We start from the raw sequence: 18,586 nt of genomic DNA, 5'->3' as shown, positions 1-18,586 counted from the left end.
AGTGTCTCCATGGCTTGAAATATTGCATGATTGGCTCCCGTAACACTATTTCAAATTTCTTTTTTTACACATTACGCTTATGTTTCGGCTACAATTTTTGACACTATTAGCCCTGGGTCTCTAATAGTTAACGTCTTCTGTCTTCTGACCATTTCGTGCTGGATAGACGGAGTTAAAAGGTGGTAAAGTAAGGGTGAGTAACATCGCTTTATTTCAAATTTACTGATTTTGCTAACAATAGTAACCTTAAGTTCAAACAAAAAAAACATACTGATAAATCATTAAAAATATTTAATTGAATATGTTAGAATTACAAAAAAAAATTTCACTTTTAGAACCAAGTTAGTTTTAATTTAATAACTAAAGAATCCTTATTTTTAGGAGTATTTTGAGCTTAAACTCTCGAAAGCTCAAAGTTAATCTATTACTGTTAATTTCTTAAAGATTTGAGTTTTTAAGCGTTTGACTTTAGTATATTAATTGCGTACTGAACTGTTAAATTTTATGTTTAAATCAGACCGCTATCAAACGTCTGCGCATGCGTTAAATTCACTCGAGTTCTTTTTGCTGAAGATATCACTGGATACTGATGGCCAACACTCTTTTTTACTCTTGGTGCCGACCATGACAAGTTTTGAGAAAATTTAAATTTAAAGCAGTTTCGATACCGAAAATATGGTCTCGTATCTTCGTTAAGGCGGGAAAGCAGACACGCGCGTTTAATCCATGTCCAACGCATGCGCAGACGAATTAAGTCAGTGAGAATTGATAATTTTATTGAAACAATTAAAAACGACATCCCGTTGGCCACAGGGAGCCCAACCTTTTTAATGATTAACTTACTGGTTGCTTTGAATATCTTAGGAAACATATGCTTTAGAAGTGGTCTGGGCAATGGTGCAAAATTTGTCGTTTTCTTGAAAGTGTAATTGCTAAGATCCACTGTAGTGATATGAAGATTAAAATGACAATGAAATCATGAGATTTAAAGTGTTTATATAATGACATTTATCACAATAAGTATTGAACCAAATTAGCTGGCACCAGATCTCTCTCGGCCAAACCCTGATTGCTGAAATAGTCCAGTTTCGAGTTCCAAGTTACCGCTGTGTTTCTTGATTACAGACTCATATACTCAGGCTTAGCTTCGAATCAGTGTCTAATTACTCGCAAATACCAACGGTAAAGTAAAGAATGCACAACTTCAACAATACGAATACTTTGAAACTTGACGGACCTTGACTGAGACAAGCGAATATTCTTCACAAAATCGAGGCTAAGCCTGAGTAAATGAGTCTGTAATCAAGAAACACAGCGGTAATTTGGACTCGAAAAGGGTCTATTTAATGGAAAAATTCCTTAATATATTTGAAACACTCAAAATGGCGTAAGACCATATTTGTATACAAGGAATCACCCCTTGATTTGCCGACGTTATGCCAAGTGACGTCAGATCAATTTTAGCCAATCATCTTCTTCCCAATCAAGACCAGAAGACGCCATTTTGAATATTACAAGAGTTGATTAAGAATTGTCGACCCAGGCTCCCAACAGGAGAAGCGGAGAGGGATCTGAGTAACCGAGAGTTTAATTTAAAATATGAAATTTAGTAAATATATATATATTTTTAAGCAATAATAGTTAACAATATTGCTTTATCATGTTTAATGGTAGTTTAAAATGGCGCATTTTGGATAACCTTATGACGGCCATGCATTGATAGTGCAGTACAATATATATTGTTTAACATGGGTTATAGATAGCTGTTTTTTGGTAAAAAAAACAACGATGCATGCAAGAGTATTTTTCTTGTGAAAGATTCAATTGACCACTTTAGAAACGAGCAAATAATTAGGGCGAGTTTTGAATTTTAATCTTATTGGGTCATTTGAGAAAGCATCTCAAGATTACTAAGTCTGGCAAATTTGAACATGATTGGATGAAAAGAACCAGCTAGGATCAATGGCTTTCAAAAGTGTCGAAAATTTACAAAGAATGTATGGTTACAGGGGACACTTACTTGCATACCATACATTCTTTGTAATTTTTTCACACTTTTTTTAAGGCTTGTAACTCTGGTTCTTTTTAACGAAAAACATTCAAATTTCACAGACTTACTATCATAAACATGCTTTATGAGATGACAAAATTCTTTTGCTTTCTTTTGCTGAATGAGTTGAGGTTCAAAACTCGCCCCAGTCTCTTGCTCGTTTCTAAAGTGGCCAATACTTTCATGACCTTAGGTACCGTCCTTTTATAGTAATTGTGCGTCGTAATGTTAGCCTTTTCCATCACAACTTTATCTACCTTAGTACAATGCGACATGTTTATAACTATTTCGTGATTTGAAGTACGTATATATATTTTGCGATAAGTTTTATTTTGTGAGTTTTCGAAAAGTATAGATTTTTTGTCTAAAAAGTCAAAGTATAAGAAATAAGGAAGCCAAGCTTATGTAGTCTCAAACTGAAAATAACTTTTTGCGGATTTTTGTGACAAAAATTAACGTGTTAAAAAACATGATTATTCACATTGTCAGTCTTGACCTTATTCGTATTACATGGATTATCTGTTAATCCGAGACCCTGGGTAAGTGGTTTATCGCTTTAGGATCTTAGTACATGCTAATACGTATCAAGAAACGAAGTGTTTTTGGACGCAACTACAACGATATATCCACTAAGGTATAACAAAAATAACACAACACATGAAGAAGGCAAAGACGAATCGGGGGTTTAATTGTTGTCTAAGCTCGAGTATATAGCTTATGCTTCAGATTTTACATTACTCTTTATTCTTTTAAAATAGTAACCAAATCCCCCGACCTCTGAATTCCCCCTTGCAAGGATTTCAATTTTAAAAAGAAATTAAAAGAATTTTGATTGAATAGCCAGATTATTTAGAGCAAGCTGACTAGTTGACTTTTGAAGTCCACCCGGATTCAAACCTTTTTCGCCCAAGAATGCTTCAAAATACAGAATAATGTTGGGGGAGGGTGGTGGGGAGGGGAAGAGGCGGGCATGCCTTAAGACGCTTTGAACTCACACCTTTTGGCACGTTTGCTTCTGAAGTGAAAGTCCTAGCTATATTCCTTGATTTGAAACCAAAACCTAACAATTTTCTCGCCATGCAAATCCTAAGAATGCGAACCCGCTCTCACTAATATTGAGCTGCTCGTTCCGCTCGTTTTTTTAAAAAAAGGGGATAGGGTCACGTGACTTGGGTGGCTGCCATAAAGGCCACCAAAACAAAACAATAGATTCCTGAAATGTTACGTCACTGTCTCAAACGACTTCCGGGCAAAAACGAAAAACAGTTGTAATTTTAACATTATCTTAAATCTCTTAACAATGTAAAAGTTAGTTCCAAAATTCTGATCACCCAAAGTCAAAGAATAAATTTTAGCTAACGTTTTTGTCTTTATTTTAAATTGTTTACTTCATATACGGAAATACGTCACTGTAAAACTAGTTGATCAAGTTCTTGATTCTCCTTAGTAAACCAAACCTTTCAGTCAAAGTTCAAAGAGACATGCAGGCTCAAAAATGTCGAATTTTCGCTTTTATTTGACGGTTTTTTAAAGCATTAAACAGGACGTTTTGACACATTATTGGATACCTAAGTCAATAATTGCTGAAAGGGAAGTCGTAAGAGCCGTTTTCACTTGGAAAAATTAATTCCAAAAGATGTGAAAGATTTAGTACTTATTGTACTTGACCTTGTCAAAGTTCTAAATGGCAGACTGTCTTTCTTTGAATGAATGGGAAACGCAAAAGTAGTGGTGCTAAAAATACTTTTGCTGAAGGTAAGTGAGTTTATATCAATCTTAATATTAAAGTTTAAAGCTTGAAGTGTAAACATTGTCAAATATGTTAGTCAAAAGTCTCTTAAAAACTCTTAATGTGGGCAAAAGTTCTCAAATGTATTTTAGCCTTTCATACAAATCTTTATAGGTCTTTTTATCCTTGTTTCTGTTACTTAAAATCATTGATTAATGAATGTATAACAATAGATGTTTATTTATGGATTAAGGAATATATATTTTTTAGCTTTGTAAATGTAGTAACCTCTAGCTATCCCACAATGCAAAGTTGGGTAAATACACGATATAATAAATAAATAAATAAATAAATAAATAAATAAATAAGCGAACAAATAAATAAATAATAGTAATAATAAAAACAACAACAATGATTGTTGCTTTCATAGACTGCTTTAGCCTTTCCCATTTCAGTTACACATCATTCCCTTGAGTATTATTTCTCTCTTCATCACTAATGGTTAACCATATCAGACCATGTGTCATTCCCTTGAGTATTATTTCTTTCTTCATCAGTAATGTTTACCATCTCAGACCACATGTCATTCCCTTGAGTATTATTTCTTTCTTCATCAGTAATGTTTTCCCATTCTCAGACCACATGTCATTCCCTTGAGCATTATTTCTTAGTTAATTGCAGTGCATGAGAAGACACATGAATTTGGATGCAACAAAGATTCTTATAATATTCTCAAGAGAATGGCAGGTGAAAACATTACAGGCCTATTAAATTAAACTATATGAATAATGGAAATAGGTTTATCCAATTACTTTAATTTATAATCTGTAAATGATCTATCTCAATAAATCTTTTAGGATTAAAATCATCTTGTTTGAAATAATATTAAATATCTGATAAAAGTACTTACGTGAAGGATTCACAAACTTAATGCCTTTGTTGGGACTGAATCCAGGTATTTCACCTTGGTCTTTGTCATTGTTCTCTGTGACATTGTTCTGCAGAGAAAAAGTGGAAAAAAAAGTTATATACTTCTTTTATCTATTGATTTTTATCAACCTTTAGAGTAAACTATTAAGTGGTAGTACACACTAATTCATTCCCCTGATTTCATTACTCAAATGTAACACAAAAAGCAGAATAAAGAGTTATAATGTTTAAAAAGTAAAACTATTTGCTCAATCAATCATTCTTTAATGTTGAAATAACGTAATTGACCATTTTCGAATTCCAAATTACCGCTGTGTTTCTTGATTACAGACTCATTTACTCAGGCTTAGCCTCAAATCAGAGTCTAAATATTCACAAATACCAAAAGAAAATTAAAGAATGCACAACTTCAACAATACAAACACTTTGAAATTCCAAGGACCTTCACTGGAACAGTGAATATTCTGCATCGCAAAGTTAAGGCTATATCCCTGAGTAAAAATTAATAGAGAACTCACAACTGGAGTATTGAAAGTAAGGCATATGAACGAAGCCTTTTCAAGCTTACCTTTTCGTTAGCACTATTTTCATTTGTTTGGTTCCCAATTGATATCGTTGGTTTTGGTACGCTGCTTGTAGCAACAGACCTCCTCTTTCTCTTTAAGTCTAGAAAAAAGTACAAAAACCAATACAATATTAATTAATAGACCATTTATGAATTAGTCAAATACTGCTGGGGAAGCATGGGTGGCGTAGTGGTGATCAGCGTTCGCCTCTCGCCGATGCAACCCGGGTTCAAGTCCCACCAGGCCACTTGATGTTGTATGTGAGTAGAGTTGTTTGTTGGTTCGCTCCTGTGTAGTATGTGAGTAGAGTTGTTTGTTGGTTCTCTCCTATGCTTCAAGGGTTTTTCTCTGGTTCCTCCCTCCAAAAATATCAAGCCCTAAATTCCCAATCGATCTTGGAACAAGGGCCACAGGTTTGTTAGCCACTGACTATTGAAGTGCTACCATCATAAAACCAGACTCATCACAGACTCATTTATATAGGGTTAAGTTGTCGAGTTTTTCTCCCTTCTCACAACCTCAAACTATATACTATTTGAAAATCATAATGAATATTAATTTCTGGGGGTAAGAAGAGGGGGGGGGGGGGGGTATGGATAATTTCTGGAACTAGCTACCCAATCTAAAAAACAGTATCTATGATCTACAGTCTTAGGTCTAATTCTTAGTAAATCACAAAATAATGATAATCAAGCCGTATTTATAGAAAAATACCTGATTTATTGATGTTACTGCAGTCGCACTTTTTTTCTACCAAGCTGTCTTGTAAAATCTATAAATGCATTGTATAATAAATTAAGAAGGTATTGTTATTTAGCAGACCTCAAGATCACATTTCTGTAACTTATAGGAAGAGTAGAATTGTTTCTGCAATGTTATCACGTAACCCTTCTAGGGGATAGACCATTAAATAATTGAGTGGGGTGTTTGTGGGGGGGGGGGGGGGGGGGGAGGGGGGGAGGGGGGAGGGAGGGGGGTTCAGGAATTTATGTTGCACAATATTTATTCTTTTATAACAAAGCTTGAATGTAAATGTTTTTGTATTTTCTCAATATTTCTTCACTGAAAGCTAGAAGTAGCTTGGTATTATTTTCATGCCCTCTCAATTGCCCTATTTCACTATGACGTCACATCAAAACAATCTTTTGTTTAAACACAAAGGATCATGGTCGTCGGAGGGGAAAATTGTGCTAAAACCTTTATCAATCCACGATAGAATAGCCAGTAAACGCTCAGAATACTTTTTAGTACATATTAACACATATTATATCTGAAAACCAGGCCATTTTAGATTAAACTGTTTGGCTAGGAGCAAATTTTGTTGAATTTTCTATTGGATTTGGTGATTCTATCCCCCACATAAACAAGCAGTGATGTCATAGTGAAATAGGGCAATTATCTAATGATCCATCCCTAAGTAAAGACCACCAACCTTGGGGTCAAAGCAAAACAATATTTTATGGTGTTAAATTTTTTTCATTCCTTTGGCCCCCAGGTTGAGATTAGTGCAGGGAGCCAAGGTATGTATCTATTCAATTCATTTGTTTAATATTAATCTTAATAATAATAATCTTTAATTGCACTCTTACAGTGCAAATGAACCCTTTAACAATACTTTCAGTACTGATTCTACATGAAGTAAATAGTTGAATGGTAAAATATTTCTTGATTATTGAGTGATGCGTTTCTAAGTTATGAAGGTTTACACTTCCAATATGCTTTAATATACCTTACAATACAAAATAGATGATAAAGTTACAAGTTTCAACTAATAAAGAAAGTAAAAATAGTTAGAGAGAAAAAATAATTGTGAGGTGCTGGGGAGATTGTGGAACAAAAATTTTCAAAGCCAGCTCCCCATCATTCAGTTAGAAAGAAAAATATTAAATATGATCTACATCTATGTTTTTTTAGGAATCAGGACATTTAGAAGGTAAGACAGCAAGATGATAATGCTTTCACATGCTGAAAGCTGAGTTGAGTAGTTGCCAAACCAAGAGAGGTTTTAGGCTGCGTTCATAATGTATTGCTGAAGGGGGGAGGGGGGGCAGGTGAATTTGAGGGGGTATTGGGAAAATTTTGGTAGGAAAAAGGGGGGGATGGGCAAATTTTCATCAGAAATATGGGGGGGGGGGGGGGGGATGCACAATTTTTGGAAGAAGCTGCACAACTTTAAGGGGGGTGTTAAGAATTATTCTGGACATTTCAAATTTTCACCTGCCCCCCCCCCCCCTCCCTCTGCCATATAATATGAACGCAGCCTTAAGGGGTTTTCATTCATTTGATATGACAATGCTCTATGACCTCTGGAAACTTAAACCATGAAAAAATGAACAATTCCTTGGGCATCTAATGTGAATGGATTTTCAATCATCATTATTGTGCAGTTCCAGAAATCATCCATACCCACCCCACAGAGGAATTTGGAATTTCTGAAGAGTAGGGGGGTCAGAGAAAGAACAAAAATTACAGAGTTTGTATGGAAGAAAATTGGAATTTCCGGGGGTAGGGGGTGTCTTAAAAAAATTCCTCCGTGAGGGGGGTATGGATAGTTTTTGTGTATTTTAATCTAAGTGTACCAATATTAATTGATCTACTGATAATTTTAGACCAAACGGCATTTTTGTCAATATACAGCAGCCATCTTGAATTATGGGATACCAAGGGGGGAAATAGAGAAAATTTATGAAGCAGTATGTTTACGAAGTCAATAGTCCAGTTTCGAGTTTCAAATTACCACTGTGTTTCTTGATTACAGACTCATTTACTCAGGGTTAGCCTCGTATCAGTGTCTAAATATTCACAAATACCAACGGTAAAGTAAAGAAGGCACAACTTCAACAATACAAACACTTTGAAACTTGACGGACCTTGACTGGAACACATGAATATTCATAATAGTTTGTTTTATCAACCGTAAATTTAATAAATATGATCCGAGCTTTTGGCCTACTCAGCCATCGTCAGGGAAATGAAAAAACGTTACAATTGACAAAGAAAAATGCGATCAAACCATGGCATATGTGAATATGAATATATGGCACATGAATATTCTTCACAAAATCGAGGCTAAGCCTGAGTAAACGAGTCTGTAATCAAGAAACTCAGCGGTAATTTAGAACTGGAAAAGGGTCTATTAAGAAACTAAAAAAGAGTAACCATTTTAAACAACTCAAAAAATCATAAAGAAAAAGCAATTTAAGGAAAGGAATTTAACAAAGAAATGAGCCTGAAGCGAGATGACATTTTACCCCCAACTCTATACCACAATAGTTTTTTAAATTCTTTCATATTAAAATTTTTGATTCTTTAGAGAATACAGGAACAATAGTCATAATTAAAGAACAAAAGCAATGTGAAAAGGATTATGGTCTAAAGACGGGGGTAAAATATCATCTCGCTTCAGGCTTATTGTGATGATGATAATAATGATGATGATGATTATTGTTATCATCATAATCACCAGAAGATATCTATTACAACATCAGCTCGTAAAAATTTCAACAACTTTTTAATTCATAACATAGTACAAAAAGCTTTAGCCAGAAGAACATTAATATTCTTACTAAGAGATCTGATATTTCTTAATTAATGAATAGTAAGTTCGTTGCTATTAAAATTTTGTCATCTTTGTCTCATATTTCAATAGACATTTCTGACAAGTATTTGTATTCTTAAAAGGCTGTTGTTATCTCAAAGTACTGTTGCTAAGACAACAGCTTTAACTTTAAAAAATTCCTCAAAAAAAAATCGATCTCTTATTATGAAAGATTGATCTGACCTTTTTTCTTTTTCTTTTTCTTTTCTTTTTTTTCCCCTAGTAACTTCTGTTTTTATAACTTGGCTAGATTTAGTTTATAAATTTATGGAAGTTGCCACTTTATATATTTACTTTATATTCAAACACTTCGAGACATATGTTCAATATAAATATTCATATTCTTGATCAAGTATTTATTAAGGCTTTTAATTAAGTTCAAGATATATTATTTCAAAAAATAAAAAAATAAAAAATTCAACTAAATATATTTAGTTTTTTACCTGATAAGCGTTTTAGCAAAATAGATGATTAAGTTGTTTATAATATCAATATTATTATGCATATAAGAGAGACAAAATACATTATGTGTTAAATGGAGATATATCTATCATTTGAAAATACTGCCTCGGGGTGTTAAATCTAACCAATATTACTATTCAAAAGATAGAGTCAGTGTGTGACATAAGAAAACTAATGGCCATTAAAGATGTAGATTGAAGATAATTGAGGAAGTTTTTCATTAAAATATAGTTACACCCAAAAGAAAAATTACTATTTTTGTTAACTATTAAGGAAAAAAAGTAATAAAAAAAAAAAAATGAAAAGAAAAGAAAAGAAAAATATTAAGAACTGATAATAAATACTGTATGAATCAATTGAATAGTGGAAAATATATTGAAATGTCATGTTGTGTACACCCAACAGAAAAATTACTATTTTTGTTAACTATTAAGAAAGAGAAGTAAAAAAAGAAAAAGAAAAAGAAAAAAAGAAAAGAAAAATATTAAGAAAAATACTAAGAACTGATGATGAATATGAATCAATTGAATAGTGGAAAATATATTAAAATGTCATGTCATGTACACCCAACAGAAAAATTACTATTTTTGTTAACTATTAAGAAAAAGAAGTAAAAAAAGAAAAAGAAAAAGAAAAAAAGAAAAAAGAAAAGAAAAATATTAAGAAAAATACTAAGAACTGATGATGAATATGAATCAATTGAATAGTGGAAAATATATTGAAATGTCATGTCATGTACACCCAACAGAAAAATTACTATTTTTGTTAAAAAAAAAAAAGAAAGAAAAAAAGAAAAAAGAAAAGAAAAATATTAAGAAAAATACTAAGAACTGATATTAAATATGAATCAATTGAATAGTGGAAAATATATTGAGATGTCAATGGAATTCTAGACATTAATGCTAGGTGTCGTTTTCTTTTAAATACAACATTTTAAATACAATATTTAAAAAAATGGAACTTCTAGGTTAAAATATAAACCAACAGAGCTAAAAAAGGCAAATAATAATAATAATAATAATAAAAATAATGATCATAATCATAATTTTAAAACCTAAGAACTAATAAAAATAGTTAAATAATGATAAAAATATATAAAATACTATTTTATAAAAACAACATCAAAGACAAAATGCACTTATATAAAGAGGATATAACAATAATAAAATTTCTTTTTAAGCATTTGTATATTTTTTAGAAAAACATGGGTTTCCTCTTTCAAAATTAATTTAAAAATTTCAAATGATATTTTGAAAAATGATATAGCTTTCTCACGTTTTTAAAATGTTAGAATGATCAAATCTTTCAGAATCATCTTATTCCCTTATTTTAAATATCAATTTATTGAAGAAGTATTGATTTAAAAAGACATTATTTTGCCATCTTGTAAGTCAATTTTCCAAAAAAGGAGTTGTTTTTCAGACCAGGTTTCAAAATCACAAAAAAATTAATAAAAAAATATTGGCCAATATTGGGATATTTTTTTCTTTGAACTACTTATGATTGTCAAAAATTCAAATGAATAGAAGAATGTTCCTATTTTGAAATGTCAGATAAAAACTTCTTGTTTCGAGAAATATTTTTCATAATATGTTTTCATTGTCATTCATGGTTTTTAGAAAAGGAAGAGCTGAAACTCAAGCATATTATTCCCACAACACCAATAGAACTCTCACAACGCGTCAGGAAGTTGCCGTATTCTTCGTGAAGGCCTTCGCCGACAGTGAAGTGCGAAATCTGATCTAATAGAAATATTTAAGACTTTTTGAATTGAGCTTGAAGACACTAATTATTGTCCTAAATGTTCATTATTCTCTTGAAATTTTGAGGAAGAGCGTAATGAAATGAAATTTCATTTTGCTGAAATCGTTGACGTACACACGATTGCACACAATATGTCATGTAACTTTAGGTTGTAAATGCAAGATTAGTGAACCGCGGATTCAACAATAACTTGTCGAAGTAACGTTTTCAAAGTCATAGTAAAGGGTTATACAAACGTGTAAGCGATGTTCTTTTCAAGAGAACATAATTTGGAATTAATTATGTTGTAGTTATGACCGTTCTTGCTACCTCGTTGTTTGTCATTAACCGACTAAAGATTAAAACACCGAGGTATAAAGAGATCTTAATGATTATCCATTCATTCTGTTATCCTGAATTCTAAAAAAATAAATACTTTAAGGTGCTTAATGCTTTCATTTGGAACCCGAAAAGCGAATTTACGAGATCCTATCACGAGTAATTCATTAGATATGTGTTTCATTTTTGGTCGGCAAAAAAAAAAAACCAAAACCGATTTAACACAGAAACCCATCTACGTGCTGTTTTTGCCAAAAATTATATAAAGACTAAGTTTTTATATATTTGATCAGCTGTGGAAATAAACCATTATTAATAACAGTATTTTTCGTTGCCGACCCACTAAACCACGATAATTGTAGCTTTTCTTAAAATCTTACCTTGTTTAGGTCTGAATTTTTAGGACTTTCCTCTGGGAAACCATTGGAAAGATCTGAGCACAGAGACGCGCATAAGTCTGGTTCATCATTGACGTTCATGGCGGATTCAAACCCGCAAAAGGCAAGCACGATGACATAAAATCCCAAAATATTCTTCATTCTTTTGCCTTTCAATGAAAAACCATTTATAAAGTCATAAAATCTTCGTCCTATGGAGGAAATTGTTAAAGAAACGATGGATTTGGACGAGTGAATTTCTAACTTGTCGAGGCAGAGCAGAACGTGAGAGATAAAAATGTGGGTGTCTTATTACGTAGCATGCGTCATCGGACAAGCACTATACTTACATCCATCAGTATACACTAATGCTCATCTATGTACAGGAATTAGAAGTCCAATCCGATAGACAATACGGCTGTTTCGTTTCTTATTTCTGACTTAAGGTTTCCTTCACAGCTTATTGATTCTTTCTAGGTCTTTTTTGAAGGGTGTAGTACTTGCTTCAGCGTGTTTATTCCGATTGACCAAAGGTCTAAGTCACGTGTTCATAACAGAGTTCCATGCAGGGAGGCACTACCTTCACAAACTCGCCAACCTTGAAGATCAGTCCTTTGAAAGCCAATCTTTTTCTGGATCCCGAATATTTTCCATATTCTTTTCTCTGTCTTGAAGAGTTTTTTTTGGACGTAACATTTGTAAGGTGTATAAAAAATCTGTACTTGAATTGCGTGACATCAATAGTGGCTCAAAGCCAAGACATGTGGCCTAAGCGATAACAATGTATTTTAAACTCTGCAATGAGGAACCACTATCTCAGCGTCTTCTTCCTGTTGTGGAAAAGAGGGGGGGAGGGGGAGGGGGAGGGGGAGGGGGAGGGGGAGGGGGAATTAGAAGAGGAAAGGATAGGAATTTTAAAAGAAAATATTCATATCCGCATAATATAAAAATATAAATTTCGAATTTGAGGTACTCTAAAGATTGAAATTTCTCACTCAACGAAATTACTTGATTCTGATTTGACAAAAGGAGTACAATTAAATCCTAAATTGTACTTTGTAGAATCCCAATTAAGTTGCTCAATTTCCTGAGGCATTATATATAATTAAAAAAAAAAAAAAAAAAAAACCCGCAAAATCTTCTCGTACAATTCGGAATTTATAGATACGCGTAATATTTTGAAAGTTTTCAAATTGGACTTATAAGGCTCGATCCAATTTTGAAAATTTTCAAAACATCACCCGTACCTTTATATTTCAATTGATACTCGAGATCGTGCGATTTCCTATACAAAACGATCCAATAAAGGTCGGTTGTGCTATAGAATTATAAAATGCATATAGTATGAAGCTCATCCCTTGAACTAATCGATTGGAAATAAGATTTACTTTGATCAATCTATCGTGTATTTGAACCGAATGCTTCACTTTAGAGCGAGAGTTTGAAAAAGTTAAAAATTCAGGAAATAATAAATAAAAAAAACTCGGATTGTTCACGGTTCGAATATTCGCCCTCAGCAGCGAAAGGGATTCCCTACCTATAAATAGATTAGGCCGGATATGTTCGGATTAATGAAATGAAATGAAATAAAATGAAATAAAGTAAAATGAAATGAAATAAGATAAGTTAGAATAAAATGGAATAAAATGGAATAAAATGGAATAAAATATATATAAAATATATACCCTAGATTAAGAAGTATAAGATTATATTAATTATAGTGAATTTCAAAGGAATATCAAGATATTAGAAACTCGACCTAATATTATATATCCAAAAAATATATATAAGATATATAAAATATATACCCTAGATTGAGAAGTATAAGATTGTATTAATTATAGTGAATTTCAAAGGAATAAAAAAATATTAGAAACCCGACCTAATATTATATGTCCAAAAATATATAAGATATATAAAATATATACCCTAGATTAAGAAGTATAAGATTATATTAATTATAGTGAATTTCGAAGGAATAAAAAAATATTAGAAACTCGACCTAATATTATATACCCAAAAATATATAAGATCTATAAAATATATACCCTAGATTAAGAAGTATAAGATTACTATTAATTGAAGTGAATTTCAAAGGAATATCAAGATATTAGAAACCCGACCTAATATTATATATCCAAAAATATATAAGATATATAAAATATATACCCTAGATTAAGAAGTATAAGATTACTATTAATTGAAGTGAATTTCAAAGGAATATCAAGATATTAGAAACCCGACCTAATATTATATACCCAAAAATATATAAGATATATATAACAAAGTATGTAATGTGGTCTATACTGTTGAAACAGTGCTCGATGCGTAGGGATGCAGAGCAATAGATATATAGTAAAGATTGGATTAAAGACGGGACCAGCCATTATACATCAACACAAAGTCGAATCATCCGCCCAACATAATCAAACAACTACCAGACGCCATCAACCGTAGAATATCCAACATATCCTGCAACAAGACCGAATTCGACAAAGCCAAACCCATCTATGAACACGCCCTGAAATCCAGCGGATATACCAAAACCCTGACCTACAACAACCATAAACCATCTACACATTCAAAAAGAAACAGACAACGGAACATCATCTGGTACAACCCTCCATACAGCAAGAATGTACAAACCAACGTCGGAAGCATCTTCCTGAAGCTGATACACAAACACTTTCCCAAGCACCACAGATTTCACCGGATCTTCAATAAGAATAATATCAAAGTGAGCTACAGCTGCATGGAAAACATGAAAACCACCATTACCAAACACAACAAGAAAATCTTCAACACCGATACCGATCCCGCCACCACCTCTGAGAAAACATGCAACTGCCGTAAAAAAGATCAATGCCCTCTAAACAACAACTGCCTCTCCTCCAGCATCATCTACAACGCTCATGCCACAACAAACGAGGACACTACTGGGAAAAACTACATTGGCCTGACAGAAGGAACATTCAAACAACGATACACTCAGCACAAACTATCTCTGCGAAATAGAAAATACGCTAACAGCACCGAACTTTCTAAACACATCTGGGACCTTAAAGATAACAACAAAGACTACAACATAGAATGGACAATCATCACTTCAGCCAGACCATACAGCAACATTTCTAAGAGGTGTGACCTGTGCTTAACAGAAAAGCTACTTATCATCAAAACAAACAGCGACACTCTTTTAAACAAGCGATCCGAATTGATCTCCAAATGCCGACATGAAAACAAGTTCTATCTGATGAACAATAGAAATCCAGGCCTAGCTAATTAACTCCTTTCCGAACAATACTTCTTTTGTAAATAATCATTACACCTCTTGTATATAAATATCACAGTAATAGGAATATGTTTCATTAAAGTCTGTCTGATGAGTGCGTAAGTACGAAACTCGGAGTTACAGTGAACATGTCTCGTCTTTAATCCAATCTTTACTATATAAGATCTATAAAATATATACCCTAGATTAAGAAGTATAAGATTACTATTAATTGAAGTGAATTTCAAAGGAATATCAAGATATTAGAAACCCGACCTAATATTATATATCCAAAAATATATAAGATATATAAAATATATACCCTAGATTAAGAAGTATAAGATTATATTAATTATAGTGAATTTCGGAGGAATATCAAAATATTAGAAACCCGACCTAATATTATATATCCAAAAATATATAAGATATATAAAATATATACCCTAGATTAAGAAGTATAAGATTACATTAATTATAGTGAATTTCAAAGGAGTATCAAGATATTAGAAACTCGACCTAATATTATATATCCAAAAATATATAAGATATATAAAATATATACCCTAGATTAAGAAGTATAAGATTACATTAATTATAGTGAATTTCAAAGGAGTATCAAGATATTAGAAACTCGACCTAATATTATATATCCAAAAATATATAAGATATATAAAATATATATCCTAGATTAAGAAGTATAAGACTATATCAATTACAGGGAATATCAAAATATTAGAAACCAAACCTAATATTATATATCATAAAGAAAAAATATGATATCTATCCAGAAGATAAATAAGATTGCATTAATTGAAGTGTATTATTTCAAAGGAATATCGAAATATTAGAAACCAGAAGTTACTGCTTTATCTGACAGCCACATTAATTAAAGATTGATATGGAAACCAATGAAGACAGCTGTTAGCGATTGAGGAAGTAGTAGCTGGTCACATGATCGTGACAGGTCACGTCACATCAGTCTTTTTGACATAAAACGGGAAGAGTTTATACGCTTTTCCATATGTGTTGGACTTGTTTATTGACATTACAAAACGAGTTCCGGTCAAAATTTGCCGAGGTCTCTTGGTGAGCTATCAGGCTTGGGGTGAACTACGATCACTATGAGAGAAATTTTTTTCTCCCTCAAATTTTTCAAGAAAAATGAATAAACCTGATAGGGACATTATGAAATTTCCATGAATAAAATAGCCGTTGGGATAACTAAGGCTCAGGTCAAACGTTGAACTTCACATGAGCCGAACCTTATCACATCAAAGAAGACCGCCTTGTTTTCCATTGTTTCAATCAGGTATGACTCATGTCAAGTTCGACGTTTGACCTGATCCTAATAGGCCGATATTAATTTACATTTTTTCCTCATTATAATAAAAAAAATTTCAAGCTACAAGCAAACCAATTCTACAGAAAACTGCTGAAAATTTGAGACTGATATGTTCAATATTTTGGGAGTAAAATTTTTTTGAAAGCGGTATGGTTTACAAATGTATGGTCGTGTGACTTACCACACGACCATACATTTCTTTGTAATTTATAGTGTTTTCAAAAACTGGTACTAGCCAGCTGTAGTGGCCATAGAAGTATTCTCTATTTCCACATCCCCATAATGCCTTGCGTCTTTGGGGGGTAACCAATCAAAACACTGTCCCAAATTGAAAGGTTTCTTAATTGAATTTATATTATACCTGCTTTTATCAGTACAATACTGATTATCAGTTTATTCCAAGTTATTTTTGCGTGTACAGATCATCAAGAGTTTTGGTCTTACAGAAAATGTATTGACTTACGAAAAAATTTTTAATATTTACCTTAACGTCTTCAAGCTTCTATCTTTTTCTGTTTTTTACTTCTTCATTTTATTTTTGGATACCAAACAAGGTATTGTCAACACTGTCTGATCAGCCTTCAGCAAAATAAGTGGGTTTTTACCCTCTTGTTACCCCCCAAAGACGCGAAGTATTATGGGGTTGTGAAAGTAGAGAATACACCCAATAGTCCCCTTCACAGTTCTCTGCGCCATCTTGAAAGGTAGCTGTGCCTTTGCATTGAAGCGGAACAAACAGTGATCTTGCAATGATAGAGACACGCGAATAATTGTTCAAGGTGTTAAAAAAGGTCTCTATCATTGCAAGCTCACCGTTCGTCTCGCTTGGATACAAAGGCACTACTCTATACAAAAACCCCAACCCAGAACAGAACCAAAGAACCATCATGATGAGTGTCGAATATGTTGGGGGCCGAGGGGAGAAAAATTTTTTTTTTTTTAAACGTAATAATATGTTAGCGGAAGGTGGGTATTTTATAAGTAGCCTTATAAAATAACTGCTCTAAATCTCGCGTTCTGATTGGTTGGGAGCGCGTGCTTCATGAGAACACACAGCACGCGCGCGCCTTTTCAGTTTCGTCATTTCTGTATTTTGTATTTTATAAAAGAAATTTAAAAACTTGCTTGCTGTGCTGTGTGCAGTTATAAAGCACTTGGGGATTGGCAGAACACTCGAGAAGTGTCCAGAAGCACTCCGCTACGCGTCGTGCTTCTCCTAACACTTCTCTCGTGTTCTGCCAACCCCGCGTGCTTTATAAGTGCACACAGCACGCGCGCGCGTTTTCTATTTCTCTAATAAGGACATTGTTTTTAGCATGAAGTATCGATTCATTATTTAAATTAGTTTATTGATTTCTATAAAATAAGAAAATTTTTTCCATGGCTTCGCACATTTTGTTTTGTTTTAATTTGTAACTTCTATTTTACCTGCAGATCTCACGATGTCTTTCGAAGCTTGGACGAAAAAAAATAAATCGGCTTTTCTTGGAGTCACTCATTAAACAAGTAAGTCAGCCTATATTTTTTCACGCTGTTCCACCAGAAGCTCGGGGAAAATTCAACCCAACTTGTGCAACTCATTGACTTGAATTAATTAATTAGTTATCGATTTAAGTGAATAAATGAATAAATGAACCGAACGAACGATCGAACGAACGAACGAATGGATGGAACGGACGGACGGACAGACGGACGGACGGAATGACATGATGTATTTTTTGAATCAATTCTTTTGGGTATCAAAACTGCGTCATTGATGAGAGGTGTAAGCTAATCAAAAATAAAATGGGAATTAGGGTTGTTTAAATTATTTTTTCGGAATGGACGGACGGACGGATGGATGGATGGATGAATTGATGGATGAATGGATAAAGAAAAAAGAAAAAAATAATATAAATAACTAATATAAATAAATAATACAAAAAAATGATATAAATTAATTAATCGAGTAATATGAATGAATCAATCAATAAAAATGATATATCAATAAAATATATTAAGAAAGTAGATTAAATTAAAAAACTGGAAATTTCCATCCCAACGCAAACCAATTCAAACGCAACCTATACCTACTCTTCAAATTCCATTCTGTACCAACAGCGTGTCGTCGGGGTTTCCATCCTGAATGATAGAAAATCAACTAACAGCTGCAGTGAAATAGTTAAAACTTTATTTAAGA

General features: G+C 32.8%; 1 protein-coding gene and 1 long non-coding RNA gene across 5 annotated transcripts in view; one reads left to right on the top strand and one right to left on the bottom strand.

Annotated features, from left to right (window-relative positions):
- The window catches only part of LOC116294258 (uncharacterized), a 23,294-nt gene extending 10,815 nt beyond the window's left edge, over positions 1-12,479 (bottom strand). The window contains exons 1-5 of one of the 4 annotated variants that reach the window (XM_089035039.1): positions 12,145-12,479; positions 11,798-12,006; positions 5,990-6,047; positions 5,278-5,375; positions 4,690-4,777 (exon numbers count right to left, since the gene is read on the bottom strand). In XM_089035039.1, the coding sequence (XP_088891165.1) occupies positions 4,690-4,777; positions 5,278-5,375; positions 5,990-6,047; positions 11,798-11,956 (403 nt within the window). In that variant the 5' untranslated portion in view covers positions 11,957-12,006; positions 12,145-12,479. The other 3 variants (XM_089035038.1, XM_089035042.1, XM_089035040.1) reach the window with 3 other exon arrangements.
- LOC148908910 (uncharacterized) lies at positions 6,694-18,586 on the top strand. The gene is made up of 4 exons (XR_016120689.1): positions 6,694-6,795; positions 7,190-7,208; positions 17,842-17,913; positions 18,508-18,586. It is a non-coding gene; the product is annotated as an uncharacterized LOC148908910 (long non-coding RNA).

The sequence above is a fragment of the Actinia tenebrosa genome, unplaced genomic scaffold (genome assembly GCF_029948245.1).
Source record: "Actinia tenebrosa isolate PJP-AT-01 unplaced genomic scaffold, QUT_ActTen_1.0 PGA_scaffold3__52_contigs__length_22856419, whole genome shotgun sequence".
In the NCBI taxonomy this organism is placed as follows: Eukaryota; Metazoa; Cnidaria; class Anthozoa; order Actiniaria; family Actiniidae; genus Actinia; species Actinia tenebrosa.
Note: the sequence above shows the minus strand (reverse complement) of the source record. Positions and strands in the feature narration are given on the sequence as shown.